Consider the following 18,289-nt stretch of genomic DNA (forward strand, 5'->3'; position numbering starts at 1 on the left):
TTGTGATAAGTTGACATAACTATATGTTAACATAAATATATGTTGATTTGACATTTTTTACAGTGTACTAACTGGGTGGTGGCATTGTAACCCACATGACAGGTGCGTGCTCACATGATTTCAGTGCCCAACATCTATTTGTGTGATTCTCACGAAATCCAGACTAAGAAGGTGTCCAGCATCAGATTAAAAAGCTCTTGAGGCAATTTTTTTTTTTTGCACATATCAGATTAAGATCTGAACTTAAGCATTATTTTTAGAGGATTTAAAACATATTTCCTATAGAATTATTAACATTTTTTAGATTATCATTATCAAAAATTATCATTACCGCAACATGATATTACATTAAATATATGCATTTACAAATTCATGTTTTGGTAATGATAAGTAAAAAGTTGTCTACTATGACAAATAATTTCAAATTTTATCTGCAGAGAAAAAATAAGAACTGCTTACCTGGTAGCCATCTTGAGTGTCACAGTCAATTATGTCCCTTCCAACAAATTTTTTGAAAATGTTAGTCCATTGAGGGCTTAAACAATAATTGAAAATTGTTGCGGAGGATGAGAAAATCTTTCTTGGACACATTTATATTCCTTATTATTGTCTCTACATTTACCAATGATCACCAAATACCACATGTTTCTTTACTGTAAATGTTAATAGTATAACAAAATTATAAAGCGTTTTATTTTTTTTATTATAAATATTTCCATGTCAAAGAACCCAAATCCAATCATGGACACGTTGCGGTAATGAAAATTTTCCCCTTAAATGTGGAAAAAACAACAGAATTGGTTTGTATGATGTCATTTGAAATCATGTGCAAAAAATAGTACATAAAGAGATGTTTGTAACTGTGTGCTTCTTATTTTGATACTCTTACTTTGCATTTACTTTTTTATCAAAATGCTTCATGACACCTCATAAGTCTAATTTCACGAGAATCACCCATTAGTGATACTCCCTTTCTGGTTTAGTGGTATTTCAGTGGTATTTTCAACCCAGCTTTGGGTCAAAAAGGGACAAAACCTTTGGGTTGTAATTTAACCTATGCAGGTTTGTTGGGCAGGAGGCAAATTTGTTCATTGTGAGAAAAAAAATGTGTGTATGGAATAAAAAATGTCAATACTTTGAAACAAAACCAGTATATTTTTAATAACTTTGCAAATGTTTGTCAGGTCCACTTTTACTAATAAGATGATGATAATTAATTCATGCCAAATGCACTTTGGCATGTAGTAAGTTATCCAGAAATATATAATAGCATAAATGCATTGCTCTGTGGTACTTTTTATTTTAATTTTTTTATAAAATGTAAGGTCTAATTGGAGTTTGTTGTAATATTTAATTGTTGTTTATTATAAGTGGAGCAGTTTTGTTAAAATAGCATTAATATTTAAAAAACTTTGTAATGTGACAAGTAAATCATAAAACTAATCCTGCAGTCTCTCATGTGTCTCAAGGTTATTTATAAAAAAAATTGTTATGAAATACAAAGATTGCATTTTAAAGAAAAAATATATATTTTTACCATTTGGACATTTCCAGTCATTAACCCTAAAATTAAAATGTATAAGAAATTACAAATGTAAAAAAATTAATCATGGTACGACACATATTTACCTTCAGTCTTTTATTAACTCATACACATACATGTAAAGCAAAGGCAGCACACTTTTTTATCCACAGATCAGCTCTGTGCATATTAAAACATGTACCAATATAATAAAAAAAGGAAATAAATTAAGTTAAATCAATAAAAATAAAATGTAATGATGGGAGATTAATGTATTTACTGCATTGCAAAGTCAACACAATACGCTGCCAGTATTTATACAGTAGAGCATTAAATAGCAGTAATATAAAATAGACAAAACATGAAATTATTGATTTTAATGACTTTAAATAATAGCACAAAACCTTGCTAAATAGAGAAAATGATGCTTTATTTTCAGAATTCTGATGCAGTTATTTAACTTTTTTTACTACACTGAAAAAATATTTTGCTGCCTTAAAATTTTGTTAAATTAACTCAGATTTACAAGTCATGTCATCAGAGATGAGTTATCACAACTTATAAAATATAGTTGAGAAATGTCAACTTAATTTTATACGTTATAACAACTCATCTCTAGTCAAGATAAATAATAGTAAGTTGAAATGACTTGTAAATCCAAGTTGATTCAACAAAAAATTTTTAGGCAGCAAAGTATTTTTACCGTGTAAGGTGGTGTTCACAAATAAATGTGAAACAAACATGCATTGGTAACTTGTACACAAGGATTTAGGTCTAGATATTCACTGGTTAAGTTTTCAAAGAGGCAGTATATGATATTGTAAGAGGACTGTTATTGTTCATCTCATCCTCGTCGTCTTCTGTCGTCTTTCCTTGAAGTCTCAAATATAATTTCTTGAAAGTTTCACTGTGTGTAGGGCTGGAAAAGTAATAAACTATAGGATTGAGAACGCTGTTGAAGTACGTGAAGCAGACAGAGGTTTTAAAAGCCTCGTTCACATCACGAAAATCTTGGCATTCGCTATACCAGAGCTTCAGGATAAACATGGCAATACGTGCAATGTTGCTGGGAAAGAAACATACGATGAAAACCAAAGCCACTGCTAAAATAAACTGGACGGCCCTCTTGATTTTACCCCGTGTGTCCAACGTCTTATTTTTCAACTGCCACGTAATGCAGGTTGTGCAGTAGGTAACAATGCACGTGGGCACAAAGAATTGAATAACGTAAAATGCATTGTGCCAGTTGAATCGTACGTTATTTCCAAAGCAAACATTGAAACTTTCACACTGGGTGCTGTTGCCCTGAAAGTAAAAATGTGGGTCCATTAAGAGGTAGACGGTCATGGCTATAATAAGACCCCACAGGGCAATAGAGACCCACGAGGCGTAGCGCAGACCCATTCGATTGATGCGGTTGAGAGGGTGGACGATCTTCAGATAACGGTCCACGGCGACAGCAGTAAGGAAGAATATGCCAGCAGCCCTGTTGGCAGCCAACAGAAACAGCAAAATACGACAGAAAGCGTCTCCGTACACCCAGTCCTTCCCTCTGCGGTAGTAGTCGGCCCTGAAAGGAAGGCAAAAAAGTACGAGCGCGTCCGCCAAAGCCAGGTGGGCTAGATAAATAGAATTGGGCTTCCAGGTGACCCTGTTGCAGAAGAACATCAAGAGGGCGAGAATGTTCCCAACAAGGCCCAAAATGAACTCCGTAAACATAATCGGGGGTAAAACTTGATCCAACATGGGTGTATCGTAAGTGCAGCACATTGAGGAATTGTTCATGGTTGTGATGGCGCCGTACAACGAGACAAGACTCAGATCTTTTCTCCATTTCACATCGGTGTGGTATATTACAACGATTCCCCCGAGGCTGCTTCTTAAAGTTGTTTGTTCACATGCAAATAGTGGAGTTGTTAACATGCACATTGATAATAAAACCCAGGTGTGGTGGTGAGTAAAGGGTCTCAGGAGGAATTTGGGCCTTCTATGTATTTAATAATCTCATCTCTCGCTACCTTGGGACGCCCAAAAACACCATTAAAACTAGTACAGGCCAGAAGATACACTTTTACACTTGGGAATATATATGCGAACAATAGAAAAGCCAGCAATATAATTAATACAACTTTGTTTTTTGTCAAGCATGAGTTTGCAAGTTTTGTTTCAATTCCCCTCTCAAAAAAACTACAGAAAAGGTTTTGGTATCATTCTTATTTTTTGCATTATTATCCACAATGCTCATAATTTCAATTATGATTTTTAAAAGATAACATTGATTTTGCAATAACCATAAATCTGTTAATTTTATGCGAGTAGCCAACCTGTGCATATACTTGCATTATACTTCTGTACTTAGCGAAGTCACAATGTAACATTGAAAGTGGCAATAAAAGAAACAATACACAAAGAAGCGAGTGAGACTGAAATTTATTAGTCTATTGTTTGCATGTGTGAAATGTTTTAAGTCACATCATCTTAGACCTTTGGCAACCAAAAGACAAAGCGGCTATCTAGAACTGAAATACCCCAATGAAGTCCACGGAAATTCTATACAGTAAATAAAATAGATATAAAAGGGCTTTATGTCAATGTGTACATTTGGCCGGTTTCGCTGTGTCACGTCGCATCCATTTCAGTAAAAGTGCATATTGGGCTTCACTTTTTGACCTCTCCAAGATCATCAATGCTGTCGTCATCCACCTGTGGAGTCCGAGAACATTTCGTAAATTCGCAAGGAACCGTTTCTTATTTAAAGTATATTTAAGCCAAAGTTTCAGCTGCTTATTAAATACGTGCCTAGTGTACTACATTCTCATAAATGCGAACTTAAATATATTTACATTACCAAATAGTTTGTTTTCTCTGGTGCACAAGTGCCTTTACAACAAAAATGAGTTCAAATTAAAGGGAAAGCATATTAGAGTTTGGTTTACCTCAGGCCACTTCTCCTGAATGACATCGATGATGTCGTCTGTAAAGTCTCCCTGAATGATGATTTCATCGTCTGCTGTAACTGAGGCACCGCAGGAGAATTTCTGAGCAAAGAACCTCTGAGCCTCTTTAAGTTCGATGTCTAAAAGACCACAAAACCATTAGTAAATGGTGAAAATACAAATGTCTTATTGTGACAATCGCATATATACATTCACTTACCGAAAGTGTTCAGACCACACACCCTTGTAACGTATTTCTTTTTAGCTCTTGGGATTTTTGCTATCGTGACTTTTTGAGGAACGGTCTTCTTTTTCTGTTTGATTTGACCTCTTCCTCCTGTGATTATTTGAATAAAATGACATTTTATTTACTTTTTCACAGCCAGACATCCTGATATCAGTTTATTTATTCTGTCGAACACAACAGAAGATATTTTGATCAATGATGATAAGCACACACTTTTCCTACAATAGAAGTCAATGGGTACCGTCAACTGTGTTTATTAAAATGAAATCTTTTGTGTTCAACAGATTTAAAAAACCTGACACACGTTAAGAACAACATGAGGGTGTGTAAATTATGACATAATTTTCATATTGGGTTAAGACAGTTACCTCTTTTCTGCTTCTTTTTCTCCTCTTCCTCTCCGACATGAGGCACCTCACTGGCACCACCTCCTACTCCTCCTCCTCCTCCTCCTGTTTCCTGCCTGGGTGCTGTACCTAAAAAACAGCACTCATGTCAGTGTAGCAAAAACAGCGGTGCATAAAAGTTTAATTTTTTTCTATTATTTCAGATGATAAATATCTTTGCATGTTTTCACCGCATCCATATTAATAGTTTTAAAGCACGTTCATGACTGTACTGTATATAAAAACTGGCACGTTTCTATTCAAAAAGTGCTTATGAAAGAAATAACTTACCAAGGGTCAGTTTAGCAAACACTGCGGGAAAGTTTTTCTCAAGCCACTGTTTGCATTTGGCTGGCTCAGGCATGTACTCACAATACTAGCAGAATAATGTAGAAACATTTCAATAATTCAGCAAGTTAGAAAAAAGTGCAACGAAACTATACCATATAGAAATCAAGCAGTATAGGAAATGTAATCAAAGCATTTTAATGTGAAATGTAAATGTACCTACCTCCACTGGCAGGGAGCACACTGAAAAATAAAATTTGATAGATATTTATGCATTTGGCAAGCACTTTAAACCAAAGTGACTTACGCATGCAAATAAAATGTATACTTTGCATGTGCTTTAATGTTTCTTAGAGGATTAGTTTATTTTCTTTTTAAAAAATCCAGATAATTTACTCACCACCGTGTCATCCAAAATGTTGAGGTCTTTCTTTGTTAAGTCGAGAAGAAATTATGTTTTTTGAGGAAAACATTCCAGGAGTTTTCTCATTTTAATGGACATTAATGGACCCCAACACCTAACAGTTTTAATGCAGTTTAAAATTGCAGTTTCAAAGGACTCTAAACGATCTCAAACGTTTATCTCTTGTCTTATCTAGCGAAACGATTGTCATTTTTGACAAGAAAAAAAAATCGCGCCAGCACGATACGTCATCATGTCAAGAGGTCACGGATGACGAATGTGAAACTATGCCCCAGTGTTTACCAGTGTGGAGAAAGAGGAGATCTGACGTTGTTGTATGTGAATGATACTAATTAATGTCTTTGTGTCAGTTTATTGTTTAAAATGGTCCGCATATGTGCTTTTCATATGTGTAACACGTGACCTTTCCACGGCATTACGCAATTACGTGAGGTCGCGCTGGCGCGTCACAGGACTGGACATAGACGAGAAATTGTGGTTTAAAAGTGCATATTTTGATTTTTCTTGTCAAAAATGACAATCTTTTCGCTAGATAAGACCCTTATGCCTCGTTTGGGATCATTTAGAGCCCTTTGAAACTGCAATTTTAAACTGCATTAAAACTTTTACGTGTTGGGGTCCATTAAAGTCCATTAAAATTAGAAAAATCCTGGAATGTTTTCCTCAAAAAACATAATTTTCAACATTTTGGATGACATGGTGGTGAGTAAATTATCTGTATTTATTTTTTTTTTTTAAGAAAATGGACTAATCCTTTAAGACTCAAACCGACAACCTGTGCAACGCTAAATTAATGCAATGGTCCACCAATTAAGCTACAGATACTAAATTATGGATACAACCAAACATTCAAATAGGCAAACTGCAAAATACAACGTACTGATCATAAAAAAGCACATGGTGCATTCCAAGAAATGTTTAACAGTAATTATTTTAATATTTAAGCTATTTGTCAAGCGCAACTCGACAGATTTTCTTACCTCCACAGTAAAGCACCTTCAGTGGATACTTTGCATCTGGGTTGGACCGATCCACTTTAATGTCAGGGGAACCCAATTCTGCATTCTCAGTAGTAGCCATGTTACGTGAATCTATACAAGAACACACAGAAGACTTTAGCAAGATTATATGCAATTTTAATTATTAAAAAAACATCCCTATAAATTACATTAACCAGGCTATAGCATTCAAAAACCAAAAGGTATTATAATAAAAAAGGTATAAAAAATAATGTGTTCTGACTGAAAAGATCAAATTGGCTCAAGCATCACAATCTGTCAGATTCAGAAAATAATGATTCAGGTCATGACATGACCAAAGCTGTGCAAGGCAAACAAACTGTATGCAGGCCCATGTGACAGCAGAGACCCCTGCCATAGTCAAGTCAACGTTGTCATATTTATCAAATCCTCAAATACATTATACAAGCTGATCACAGTCTCAAATAATGTTATTTTGACTTATAAATCCCATTCAAATGCGTTTCAGTGCATAACACGTACAAAATGACTATTCATTGCCAGCAATACACTAGTGGTAGTTTATACAAACCAGCCAATGGTCTAGTCTAAACAGCAGATGTAATGAAGATTTCTGTTTCTAATGCTTTTCCCAATACATAATCAAATCGGTTTCAATCTAGTTTTGAATGTTTACTGGATTTGAAGCATGCAGCCTCCGCTCAATAATCATCCATCCACACCATTCATTAGCCAGCAGTGCTAATCACAGCTCCGTTAAAGCAGTCAGGCGTTTAAACTCATACATACCCCGTCGATAATATCTCACAATAATTTGCCTTTTACTAACAACTTGATCATTATTACATAAACTCGTGAAGATGCTGTTTATTGTTTGAAAGAGTTTCACTGTTGCTCAGCACACCTTCACTGTCTCATTTGGGTCCTGACAACGCCTGACTGAGGAGAAGCAACAACGGCAGTTCGGGTTTGTGCCTGTTTATTTACGTTCTTCATAATAAAATATATTTCTTTATATGTGATTAATAATTTCAGCAGGTAGAAATGTATTTTTAATCAAATAAAAGTGTTGATTTAAGTTAACTTCTTTGTGTGAATTACGTTTTTGACGAGTGAATTTAACGCAGGCATTATGATGGACCGCCCGCTCGGCTCTCAACACAACACGCAGTTTCAAAATTCAGAAAATTATGACTCGCAAAATGTTCACGGAAACTCTTTATTCACATGCTTAATACTGTTTTGTATTTGCACTTATTGCACAAATATTTCGTGAGTTTTATTTTAAGTGCATATTTTATTTGTGTACATTTGCAAGCTTTTGTTTATACTTAAATTCTGCCTTAGTTTTAAAACTAAACGAGTGTCATGAGCGTTCCACAACAACAAACATCCAGACAGGGGAGATATCATCTACCTCGATGCTGTAGACGCTGTTTTGTTTATATAAAGTAAAACTAGTAATGTGAAGTTTAGCCTAGAAGTGTCAGTCAAGCCGTTAGTCAGTATTTTTAGAGGTTTACAAGTGTGTTAATGTGATGAATGGAGAAAAGGAGAAAATGAATTCAGAAACACGTGGACATCTCCCTATATCAAGAGGTGATGAATCAACCAATAGTTAATGAGTGTCAGGTTCAAAATATTTATGTACCAATAATTATTTTCATAAATGACTTTTTCAGGATATTCAGTTGAACCCTGGCACAGTACTCCTGTAAAAAAGGTTGGTTGTTTGTTTTTGAATTGTTTATTTTTATACTAGTTGAAAGTTTGGATGCTCTTGACAGAATGAATGCTGGTTTCTTTTGATCTGTAAAATTGTATTACTTTGTGTTTTTGCATTTTATATATTACATAACATACCTATATCATACTCCATAATATATACAGTATATTCGTATATATTTATTGTTCAGTATAACCATTGAGAATCCTGCACTACACACTTACTGACAATGAATATATTGTGATTTATGATTTGTTTTAACCTTCCAGAATCTTTTTGGTACTGAAGAAACCCCAGATGTTTCCCGAGCCAAATTTAAAGATGAAAGCAGAACAAGACCTGCAGGTCTTTCTTCTCCAAACCTCTCCAAACCAATGTCTTTTTACTCATTACCACAAGATTATCAGGTAAGATCCCAAATGTATCACTGTTTTAGTGTAAGTAAGGGATAATGTAGAGGCAGCCGGTAGTTATCGGGAAATAAGCCCCGACAGTGTGATCAGGACCCGACGCGAAGCGGAGGGTCTTGTATCACACTGAAGGGGCTTATTTCCCGATAACTACCGGCTGCCTCTACATTATCCCGCTTATTACACGGCTACTTGTCACATAAGAAAAAAACCGGACATGAATATGAATTTGAAACATTTTATTGGCATATTTGTTTTAAATTAACATTTTTATCCTTCCGCGAAACTTTGCATAGATGCATAAAATGATCGTAATACCTTATTAAGATCCTCTGCTTCATACTTGTCTGTCTCCATTTTTTCTCTTTTAGCCCGTCTTTGAGAAGTTTTAATGCCCATTTGTGTATTTTTTTGTGTGTTGGCTTCGTAGCTGTCATGCTCTATTTTGTCAAGTTCAGTCTCAGTAAGCTCTCTGTGTCTTTTCGTGGTTGTCCAGTGTTTGTCACAAGATGGCGCCAAACAGACAGTAATCCTTATTGATCTTTATTGGCGCGGAGCGATCTTACTGTAAAAGTAGTACCGCCTATGCGTTATTATTTTGGAGCGGTTATTATTCGAAAAGAACGAACCTGCAAATGTCTCAACTGACCAATCAGAATCAAGCATTCCAGAGAGCCGTGTAATAATTAAATGTTATTTTACAATGAGGATTAAAAATATATTGTTTGTTTTCACCTTTGGGGGCATCAGCCTACAAATAGCTTGTATTAAAGAAGAACGTGAATCTTAAAGGATTAGTCAATTTTCTTAAAAAAATCCAGATAATTTACTCACCACCATGCTATCCAAAATGTTGATGTCTTTCTTTGTTCAGTCGAGAAGAAATTATGTTTTTTGAGGAAAACATTCCAGGATTTTTCTCATTTTAATGGACCCCAACACTTAACAGTTTTAATGCAGTTTAAAATTGCAGTTTCAAAGGACTCTAAATGATCCCAAACGAGGCATAAGGGTCTTATCTAGCATAACGTTTGTCATTTTTGACAAGAAAAATAAAAAATATGCATTTTAAAACCACAACTTCTCGTCTATCTCCAGTCCTGTTACGCGCCAGCGCGACCTCACGTAATTGCTTAGTGACGTAGAAAGGTCACGTGTTACATATATGAAACGCACATTTGCGGACCATTTTAAACAATAAACTGACACAAAGACATTCATTAGTATCATTCAACATACAGCAACGTCTGAACGGTCCTCTTTCTCCACACTTGTAAACACTGGGGCGTAGTTTCGCATACACCATCATTGTGGTTTAAAAGTGCATATTTTTTATTTTTCTTGTCAAAAATGACAATCATTTCGCTAGATAAGACCCTTATGCCTTGTTTGGGATCGTTTAGAGTCCTTTGAAAAAAACTGTTGTGTTGGTGTCCATTAAAGTCCATTAAAATGAGAACAATCCTGGAAATTTTTCCTCAAAAAACATAATTTCTTCTTGACTGAACAAAGAAAGACAGCAACATTTTCGATGACATGGTGGTGAGTAAATTATCTGGATTTTAAAAAAAAATGGACTAATCCTTTAAAGGAACACGCCCACATTTTGGGAATTTAGCCTATTCACCGTATCCCCCAGAGTTTGATAAGTCTATATATACACCTTTCTCATCTCTGTGCGTGCTGTAACTCTGTCTGATGCAGCCCCCGCTAGCTTAGCTTAGCTTAGCACAAAGACTGAAAGTGAATGGCTCCAGCTAGCAAACTGCTCCCAATAAGTGACAAAATAATGCAAACATTTTCCTATTTATGTGTTGTGATTTGTATAGTCACACCATGTACAAATAACAAGGCCACATGAGACACAGCCATCTTTAAACATTACACATACTGGAAACTATATTGTATAGTACATGGTGTGACTATAAAAATCACAACACATAAATAGGAAAATGTTCGCTTTATATTGTCAATTATTGGGAGCAATATGCTAGCTGAGGCCATTCACTTCCAGTCTTTGTGCTAAGCTAAGCTAGCGGGGGCTGCGTCAGACAGAGTTACAGCATGCACGGAAATGAGAAAGGTGTATATATAGACTTATCAAACTCTGGGGGATACGGTGAATAAGCTAAATTCCCAAAATGTGGGCATGTTCCTTTAACATGCAAAACATTACACACAACATCGATACTGATGTATAACACCACATCTTGACTTATCTGGTAAATGTCTGACCTGATTATGGACCCGTTTTTGTTTTTAGACACCAGCTAACGGATTGGAGATCTCCACCATTCAGAAGCAGAGACTCGAGCTGCAATGTTTGATAGCAGAACTGAAGGACCGGGAAACCGAACTTAATGCCATGGCTGCAGCCCATCACAGGCAGCTTTTATCCTGGGAACAGGACCGTCAGAGAGTCCTAATACTGGAGCAGAGATGTGCCAGGCTGGAGGGTAAGATTACTGTTCCCTATAACTATAATGATAAAAATGTTTGGTTTAATCTAAGCGATTATGTTCACAGTCTATGTTATCTGCTAGACAGAGATCAACTTTTGATATAGATATTATTAAAGTTAAAGTTCCTATTTCTTCTCTTATTAAGTATTAAAAAATGATGAATGTAAGACTAAATAGATCTGTTTTATCGCTCCTGCATCCACAGATGAGCTGCAGAAGCGTAATGATGTGATCAGAGCTCTTAGCAAGCGAACAAAGGTGGTGGAGGCGAGAGAAAAAGACATCTATAGAGAACTCAACAGCACCCAACAGCAGCTACATGAGATGAGCCAGACACAATTGAACACCAGCAGACACCAACAAGACCTGGAGGCAAAATCATGTTTCTACTGAGCGTTTATTTGAAAGCATCAGAGTTTGTTTATTAAACCGCATCCTATTATTTGTAGGAGAAAAACCAGAGTCTAAACTCCACCATCATGATGCTGTCATCACAAGTAGGACAGCTGCAGGTTCGAGAGGAGGAGCTCAGTTCAATGCTCAAGCTGAAGGTAACACAAATTTTCACCTTGTTATCTAAATGTAGTCATTGTTAAATTTCTGTTGGGTTTATAGAAAAGTTAGTTATCCGAGGACATACTATTCTTCTTTTGTGTTTATATATATGTTTTTAGGATAAAGATGTGATTGAGGCAACCAATCACATTTTAGAGCTGTCTGGTCGCCTTTGTGAGCTAGAGAAATCCCTGGGGGAACTGCGAATGCGCGAAAGCAAAGCCCTGCGAGAAATCGAGGAGCAAAAACACAGTTTCAGAGAGAGCAGACATGAAAACACTCAACTGAAAGGTGAGACAGGATCAGTTCGAGATTTCCGGTTTGCTGTAACATAATGAATCAAAGTTTTCTGGGATGTGTCATGTAAAGCTGTACCGGGTCATATTAGATGCATTTCTTTTTCCCAGCTGAACTTCGGGAGAAGACCTTTGAGAATAACGGACAGAGAGAAGATCTCATTCGAATGAAACAGGAGAATCAGCTGCTAAAGAAAGAGCTCACTGCCCTCGAACTTCAGCTCTTGAGTAAGTCACTTCTGGATGTTTTATGTAGTGTTGATCACATTATCTTATGGGACCCATTTGACTTAAATGGATCATTGATGTTTAAGACAAAATTTTTATAGTATGGGGAACATTGCATTAATAGACCAATTTAGAGTAGACGTCACAGTTACGTCACTGCAAGCTGCGCGTGCAATACGGTTGCAGAAAAACAGTGGAAATGAATTAGACACAAGTGAAAAGAGCAAGATAACTCACTAGAAAATGTCCGGTTGTGCTGTTAAGTGTCAGAATAAGAATGCCAAAAAAGATGGCTTTCATTTTTATAGAACACCATCGTCAAAGACATCATTTGAAGATAAATGTAGGTGTTTATGATTACATTAAGCCCTTAAACGGACAGAATGGAGCAAGGAAATCATCTGGAAATCTTTTAATAATTAGAATAGAAAATAAGTAAAGAAGATGTCCGGTGTTCTGTCGAAGTCTGTTCCCTCCATGTGTTTCTTATAGCGTTTTTATCATGTTACAATTATAATTAATTAAGGAAGAAATAATAAAAAACAGGAAAATTATGAAATATTTAATAAACGCTATTATATATAATACATGATAGTATTGCTTTTACATGTACTTTAGCGATTCAGACTGTAAAAATAATTGATTAAGCAAAAAAGAACAATACATATACATTACATACATGCATATCAGTAGCCAAGCCATTTAAACTTTTTATCTATCTAAAAAAATAAACGTAATGTGATTAAAACGCTATAAGAAACATTGCACTAAAAGGAAACATAAAGGAATCAGACTTCGACAGAACACCGGATCCATAACAATCACGGTTTAATGCTAAAACACTTCAAAACCCTACTGCGGAGCAGTCACTTTCTGCAACCAGTTTGGCTCCGCCCACAAAACGTCACCTCTGTTTGCAAACACGAAATTGGTCTATAGAAAGCAATGCACTCATATATCATATAAATTATTCATGACGCACAGTTTGATAAGATCTTATAGGATTGCAAAAATGATGCCATGTATCCCGGGGGTTAACCCCTTCAGACCAGTGTTTAATTAGTGTGTTTTATTTTGATTGGTTGATCATTATTTTAATAGTAATATAAAATATGTGTTAAATAATAGTAAAATAAGATATGCTATTACCGTGCAATCAAATATTTATTGCATTTACATGAATTACTTATTGATGCTTATTTTCCAAATGTTTAGACATTTAATTTGATTGTTTTGTTGATTTAATTATTTCTGTAATGTTTATTGAATGGCACTAATCTATTGAAATATGACAGTGTTGATATTCAGCAGTGATTCCTAAACTGTGTGATATTAGTAAATATATTTAAGTTTTTTAATTGATGTATAGTTACATTTTGTCTGTTGCACAGATGAGGATAAAAGCTGGAGGGACGAATTACTCGAAATCTCACGATCAAAACAAGCTCGAGCCGAATCGGAGCTTCTTTGTCTGCGGCAGGTAACTGTCCTTTAAATTTCCCTCATTTAAACTGTCCAATGACAGTCAAAATTAATTTCTTAGTAAGTCCTTCCCGTGTTTCCTTCCTGAGCAGCTGTCTGGTTTTTCAGCATTCCTTAAACAGACTTCCTGCATTCCTTTTCCATGACGGTTTTAACTTTTCTTATAGTAAACAGACTGTAATCTTTTGTTGGCCTCTTGTTGCCTTTAAGTATGAACTATTCTCAGTGTACACTTGTATTATTAAGTGCCTTTGTCAGTTTAGTTCATACTTCTGATTGTTTATTTAAAAAAGTGAAGTAAAAGTAAACCAGTTGGTGTTATTCAAGTCCTTGAAAATGTATCTTGGCCAATCCATGACCAGACTTAACACGGTGTAACATATTTTTTACTTTTCTGTCGTCAATGTAAGCACCATGTGTATTAAGAAAATAAATAGAAGAACCAGAAATGAATTTAGTTTATGATCACTGGGTACACACAACACACAGTGAAATCACGTTGCCCTACAATTGTGCAATACACAACTGTTTATTACACATAAAATATGATCTGGTTAGTACATGATTTGTCATTTTGTCATGCATATTTGCTTGTTGGGCCAATGCGCACTGATCCAACAAACTCCAACCTGTGTGAATTGGCCTTTATTTTGGCCAGACAAATGACAATGCGAAACTGATCCTTCTAGTTATGACATGCTGTTAACTAAAAGCGCTTATGTGTGTTTGTGACAGGTGTGTGAAAACCAGCAGAATGATCTACAGCTGCTCAAGTTGAACTTGGAGAGTGCCAGAGAGACGCTACGACATCATGAGGGTCAGAGGTCACGACATAAAGGTCAAAGATCACCTGAGAGGTAGTATTTTAAGACGCATTCCCTGGTCTACTGCTAAACGTCACCTCCGTCAATGTCAGATGCACTTAGAGGGTTTTGCATCTAAATGTTTCTGTTACTGCTTTGCTTTTTCAGCCCTTTATTTTTTTTCTTTTACCTCAGTTATGGATGTTGTTGTGTTTATAGGACTGATTCTGGTATAGGATCCAGTCAGGTGATGATATTCAGTGAACAGCAGGACACAGAAATAGACACAGGGTTGATATCCAATCTGAATCACAGCACAGGCAGAAATATTTCTTCAGATTTAACGCAACATCCTCACGTTGAAGCAGAAACGCAAACTTACGACGAGCGTGAGTTTGGCAGCACCACTCAGAGCTTTAAAAACCCAGAGGTCAAAGGACAGTCAGCTGTAGGTGAAGATGACTCGGACAGTGTCCGTACTACGGGCACCTTTACTGCTAGACAGGGTACCATCAGTGACCAACAGTTTCATGACAACCCATCTAAAGAAACCGGTGTTCAGTGTTCGCCCCACAGCGCCTCGACAGCTCGGTGCTGTGATGACTCTGCTAACCCACCAGAGAGTCGAACCCATCAGGCTGTTTATTCTGACGATGGGGCTGGGATGGATTTTATGGCTTTCATTGACTACCATCCAGATATGGGAACACCTCTGTGTCTTGTTGACATGGATGTCGATCCAAAATTCTCCTGGTATGATTTTTTAGCTTTGCAAGTTAGATTTAGATAGTTTAAGTGGAGTTTTAGGCGAATCTGCATATAAATTATTTCCTTACTGCTGTCTCATTGTTATATGATTTGTTGAAAGCTGACAAAAAACGACAGATCTATTTGAACAATTTTGAGGAAAACGTAGTTGAAGTTTTTTAAAGGTTCCAAAACAAATTCGCTGCAATCATACTTAAAAATAACCAGTAATACCAAGAGATTTGGCACACATAAAGTGAAAATAAATATTTATAGGAAAATATTTTTTTCTACTTCTTTTTTTTTTAGTGACATTGAGACTTATATATGCAGTGATCTTATATAATGTTCAACATTTGATATTTTTACCCAACAGTTAACCAAACATTTCTGAAATGTGATCTGTGACATGAGTACCAAATTATTAAAATAATAAAAAATGTAACCATTTGAAAAAAGCTGAAAAATATGTTTTTCATATTTATACGCATAATTGAAGTTCTCGTGGACGCACATGATTTTGTTCTTATACTTTCGTGTTATTGAATTTGGAGTGTTCTACATGAGCGGACGCGTGCACGAGTTTGGCAATTTGCATAAAACACGCCCAAACTAGCTCCATATAAGGGCTTTTTGCAGCGCAGCGGTGGTCCACAAAACATTTTAGAGCCGTTTGTCACCGAAGCAAGCAAGAAAAGAAATCCATGATCATATTTATTACCGGTAGTATTCTGTTTTGCTTTGCATTTTTGATTTGGGAGGTTTTGCTGTCGCTGGAGGAAGCCAGTGCTTTGTGTCTACCGGAGTAACATTAAAGTATTGGATGCGATAACAAAGACATTTATTAATATAATATTTAATTAATATGACAAAGACGCATCTGTATCTTCTCATTACATAACGTTACATTAGACATTAAAGGTGCAGTGTGTACATTTTAGCGGCATCTAGTGGTGAGGTTGCAAATTGCAACCAGCGGTTCAGCCCAGTGCCCAACCCTTGCTTTTAAAACGCATAAAGAAACTACGATAGCCACCACCGGACAAACATTTAATCGTCGGAGACAACTTAGTAAAAAAGTTTGTCCATTAAGGGCTTCTGTAAAAACATGGTGGCACAAAATAGCGACCTCCATATAAGGGGACCCTCGGTGTATGTAGATAAAAACGTCTCATTCTAAGGTTATAAAAACATAATGGTTCATTATAAAAGGTCTTTATACACCACTGATAATATAGTTATGTATATTATTTTGCATTTCTTTCAAGAGATCCTTCTAAAAATTACACACTGCACCTTTAAGCAGATGCTTTCATATAGATATTTAAAAAGTGAAGAAGGAAAGTTTGAAGTACTTTTGTTTTTATGTGTAGGATGAAAAGGTGGCTGTAATAATGTATAATATCCTCTATATAATAATAATAATAATAATAATATGACTTTGGACAACAAATGTACCTGCATTTATATAATCACCCATATACAAAAGCAATGTAAAATTGTTACCTTTATAAATAATCATAACTTTTACTTCACTAACCAGTACTGCAGATCTGAGCTGTCTTCACCTGGATTGTCCCTCACCTGGAAGTGGGCGGAGCTCCGGTCGTTTACACGATTCTGCATTAAGCATTGAGTTCAGCGGCAATGAGGTAGCCCACCGTTTCACAGCACATACTTTCCATTAATGTGTTTCTTTGTGTGCATAATTGATTTAGAATGTAGGACTTCTGTAATGTTTTTGTCTTTGTATCAACCTCTGTTTTTATTGCATGTATATTTTCGTGTCATGCAGGAGGGGTACAACTCATCCACGAGTCGCTTACAGCGTTTGCTGGCTGAGTCTCGGGAAATGGTGGCAACTTTGGAATGCACTTCCGGAAAACCTGTCAGCCCGGCTCAAAGCCCCACAAACAGTGATGCTGTCTGTCAACTACAAACTAGCAATGGCAGTGGCAGTCACCACAACCACTCCCAGTCCTCCACCCATAGTCAAGAAAGCAGCAAAACAAGCAGGGTATGTCCCTTAAAAGAGCTGATGTCACTCATTATGCAAATGAGGTCATGGTATAAATTATGCTGCTATTTTAACTTGCATCTAAATGACGTTTTTTTCATTTCTAAAGGAGAGTGACTTCAAAAACAGTCAAGGAAGCAAGGATTTGTAGTTTTGAGAGCCAAAGAGACCTGTCCTGGAGATTCCTGTGAACGGCCTTCATCTATTATTGCATATGAAATAAAACTTGAAAACCAAATATGAGTTTTGCAAAGCTAACAAAGTATTGTTTTTTTACTATTTTAAATAATTATTGATGAAATTATTATGATGAGCTTTCAAAAAGCACTACCTCTCATTGGACAGTTTGTTGTTATTTATAAACTATGTTCTTCAAGTGTTAAACCGGTCTTACGAGATGGTGAAAAGTTGCTGGTTGTATTTAGTCATTCGAGTTTCACTGTCATCCAACCTGTCTGGTTTGAAAGACAACGAAGCGTGATGTGTCTCTAGATCATTGTCTTACACCTGAAATCCTGTGAGTCTTGTTCTCACAATAAGGACTTTCTTTATTAAACACAAGGAGTCATTAGCCATTCCTAAAGACATTGAAACTCAGCACATTTCCATAAGCTTAAGACCATTAAAGAACAATAAAGGCATTAACCTCTACTTCTTAACGATTATGTAAATCATTTTACAGTCTAATTTTTAATGCTGATTTTTATATAAAAATAAGAAATAAAACTGGATACAATGTTTTATGTGAATGTGCACACAATAAAAAAAGACATAAACAAA

At 35.9% G+C, this 18,289-nt stretch overlaps 3 protein-coding genes across 4 annotated transcripts; 1 reads left to right on the top strand and 2 right to left on the bottom strand.

Annotated features, from left to right (window-relative positions):
* Positions 1 to 1,642: 1,642 nt before the first annotated feature.
* On the bottom strand, positions 1,643 to 3,809 carry LOC135744584 (hydroxycarboxylic acid receptor 1-like). The gene has a single exon (XM_065262811.1). The coding sequence runs from the start codon at positions 3,449 to 3,451 to the stop codon at positions 2,312 to 2,314; it is 1,140 nt and encodes a 379-aa protein (XP_065118883.1). The 5' UTR covers positions 3,452 to 3,809; the 3' UTR covers positions 1,643 to 2,311.
* Positions 3,810 to 3,935: 126 nt separating this feature from the next.
* Positions 3,936 to 7,739, bottom strand: denr (density-regulated protein). Of its 2 annotated transcripts, none has more exons than XM_065262831.2 (8): positions 7,688 to 7,739; positions 6,784 to 6,894; positions 5,603 to 5,622; positions 5,383 to 5,467; positions 5,074 to 5,181; positions 4,679 to 4,795; positions 4,459 to 4,598; positions 3,936 to 4,225 (listed from the first exon to the last, which is right to left on the bottom strand). In XM_065262831.2, exons 2-8 carry the CDS (start codon positions 6,881 to 6,883, stop codon positions 4,181 to 4,183), a joined length of 615 nt encoding a protein of 204 aa, XP_065118903.1. In that variant the 5' UTR covers positions 6,884 to 6,894; positions 7,688 to 7,739; the 3' UTR covers positions 3,936 to 4,180. The 2 variants fall into 2 exon arrangements, with proteins under 2 accessions (XP_065118903.1, XP_065118895.1); XM_065262823.1 differs by having other exon boundaries at positions 7,573 to 7,727.
* Positions 7,740 to 7,869: 130 nt separating this feature from the next.
* On the top strand, positions 7,870 to 18,267 carry ccdc62 (coiled-coil domain containing 62). The gene is made up of 14 exons (XM_065262836.2): positions 7,870 to 8,382; positions 8,466 to 8,506; positions 8,779 to 8,916; positions 11,183 to 11,375; positions 11,587 to 11,753; positions 11,831 to 11,932; positions 12,056 to 12,227; positions 12,344 to 12,460; positions 13,852 to 13,940; positions 14,678 to 14,799; positions 14,965 to 15,498; positions 17,036 to 17,144; positions 17,288 to 17,509; positions 17,619 to 18,267. The coding sequence occupies exons 1-14, from the start codon at positions 8,322 to 8,324 to the stop codon at positions 17,658 to 17,660; spliced, it is 2,109 nt and encodes a 702-aa protein (XP_065118908.1). The 5' UTR covers positions 7,870 to 8,321; the 3' UTR covers positions 17,661 to 18,267.
* Positions 18,268 to 18,289: the final 22 nt, after the last annotated feature.

The sequence above is a fragment of the Paramisgurnus dabryanus genome, chromosome 10 (genome assembly GCF_030506205.2).
Source record: "Paramisgurnus dabryanus chromosome 10, PD_genome_1.1, whole genome shotgun sequence".
Classification (NCBI taxonomy): domain Eukaryota; kingdom Metazoa; phylum Chordata; class Actinopteri; order Cypriniformes; family Cobitidae; genus Paramisgurnus; species Paramisgurnus dabryanus.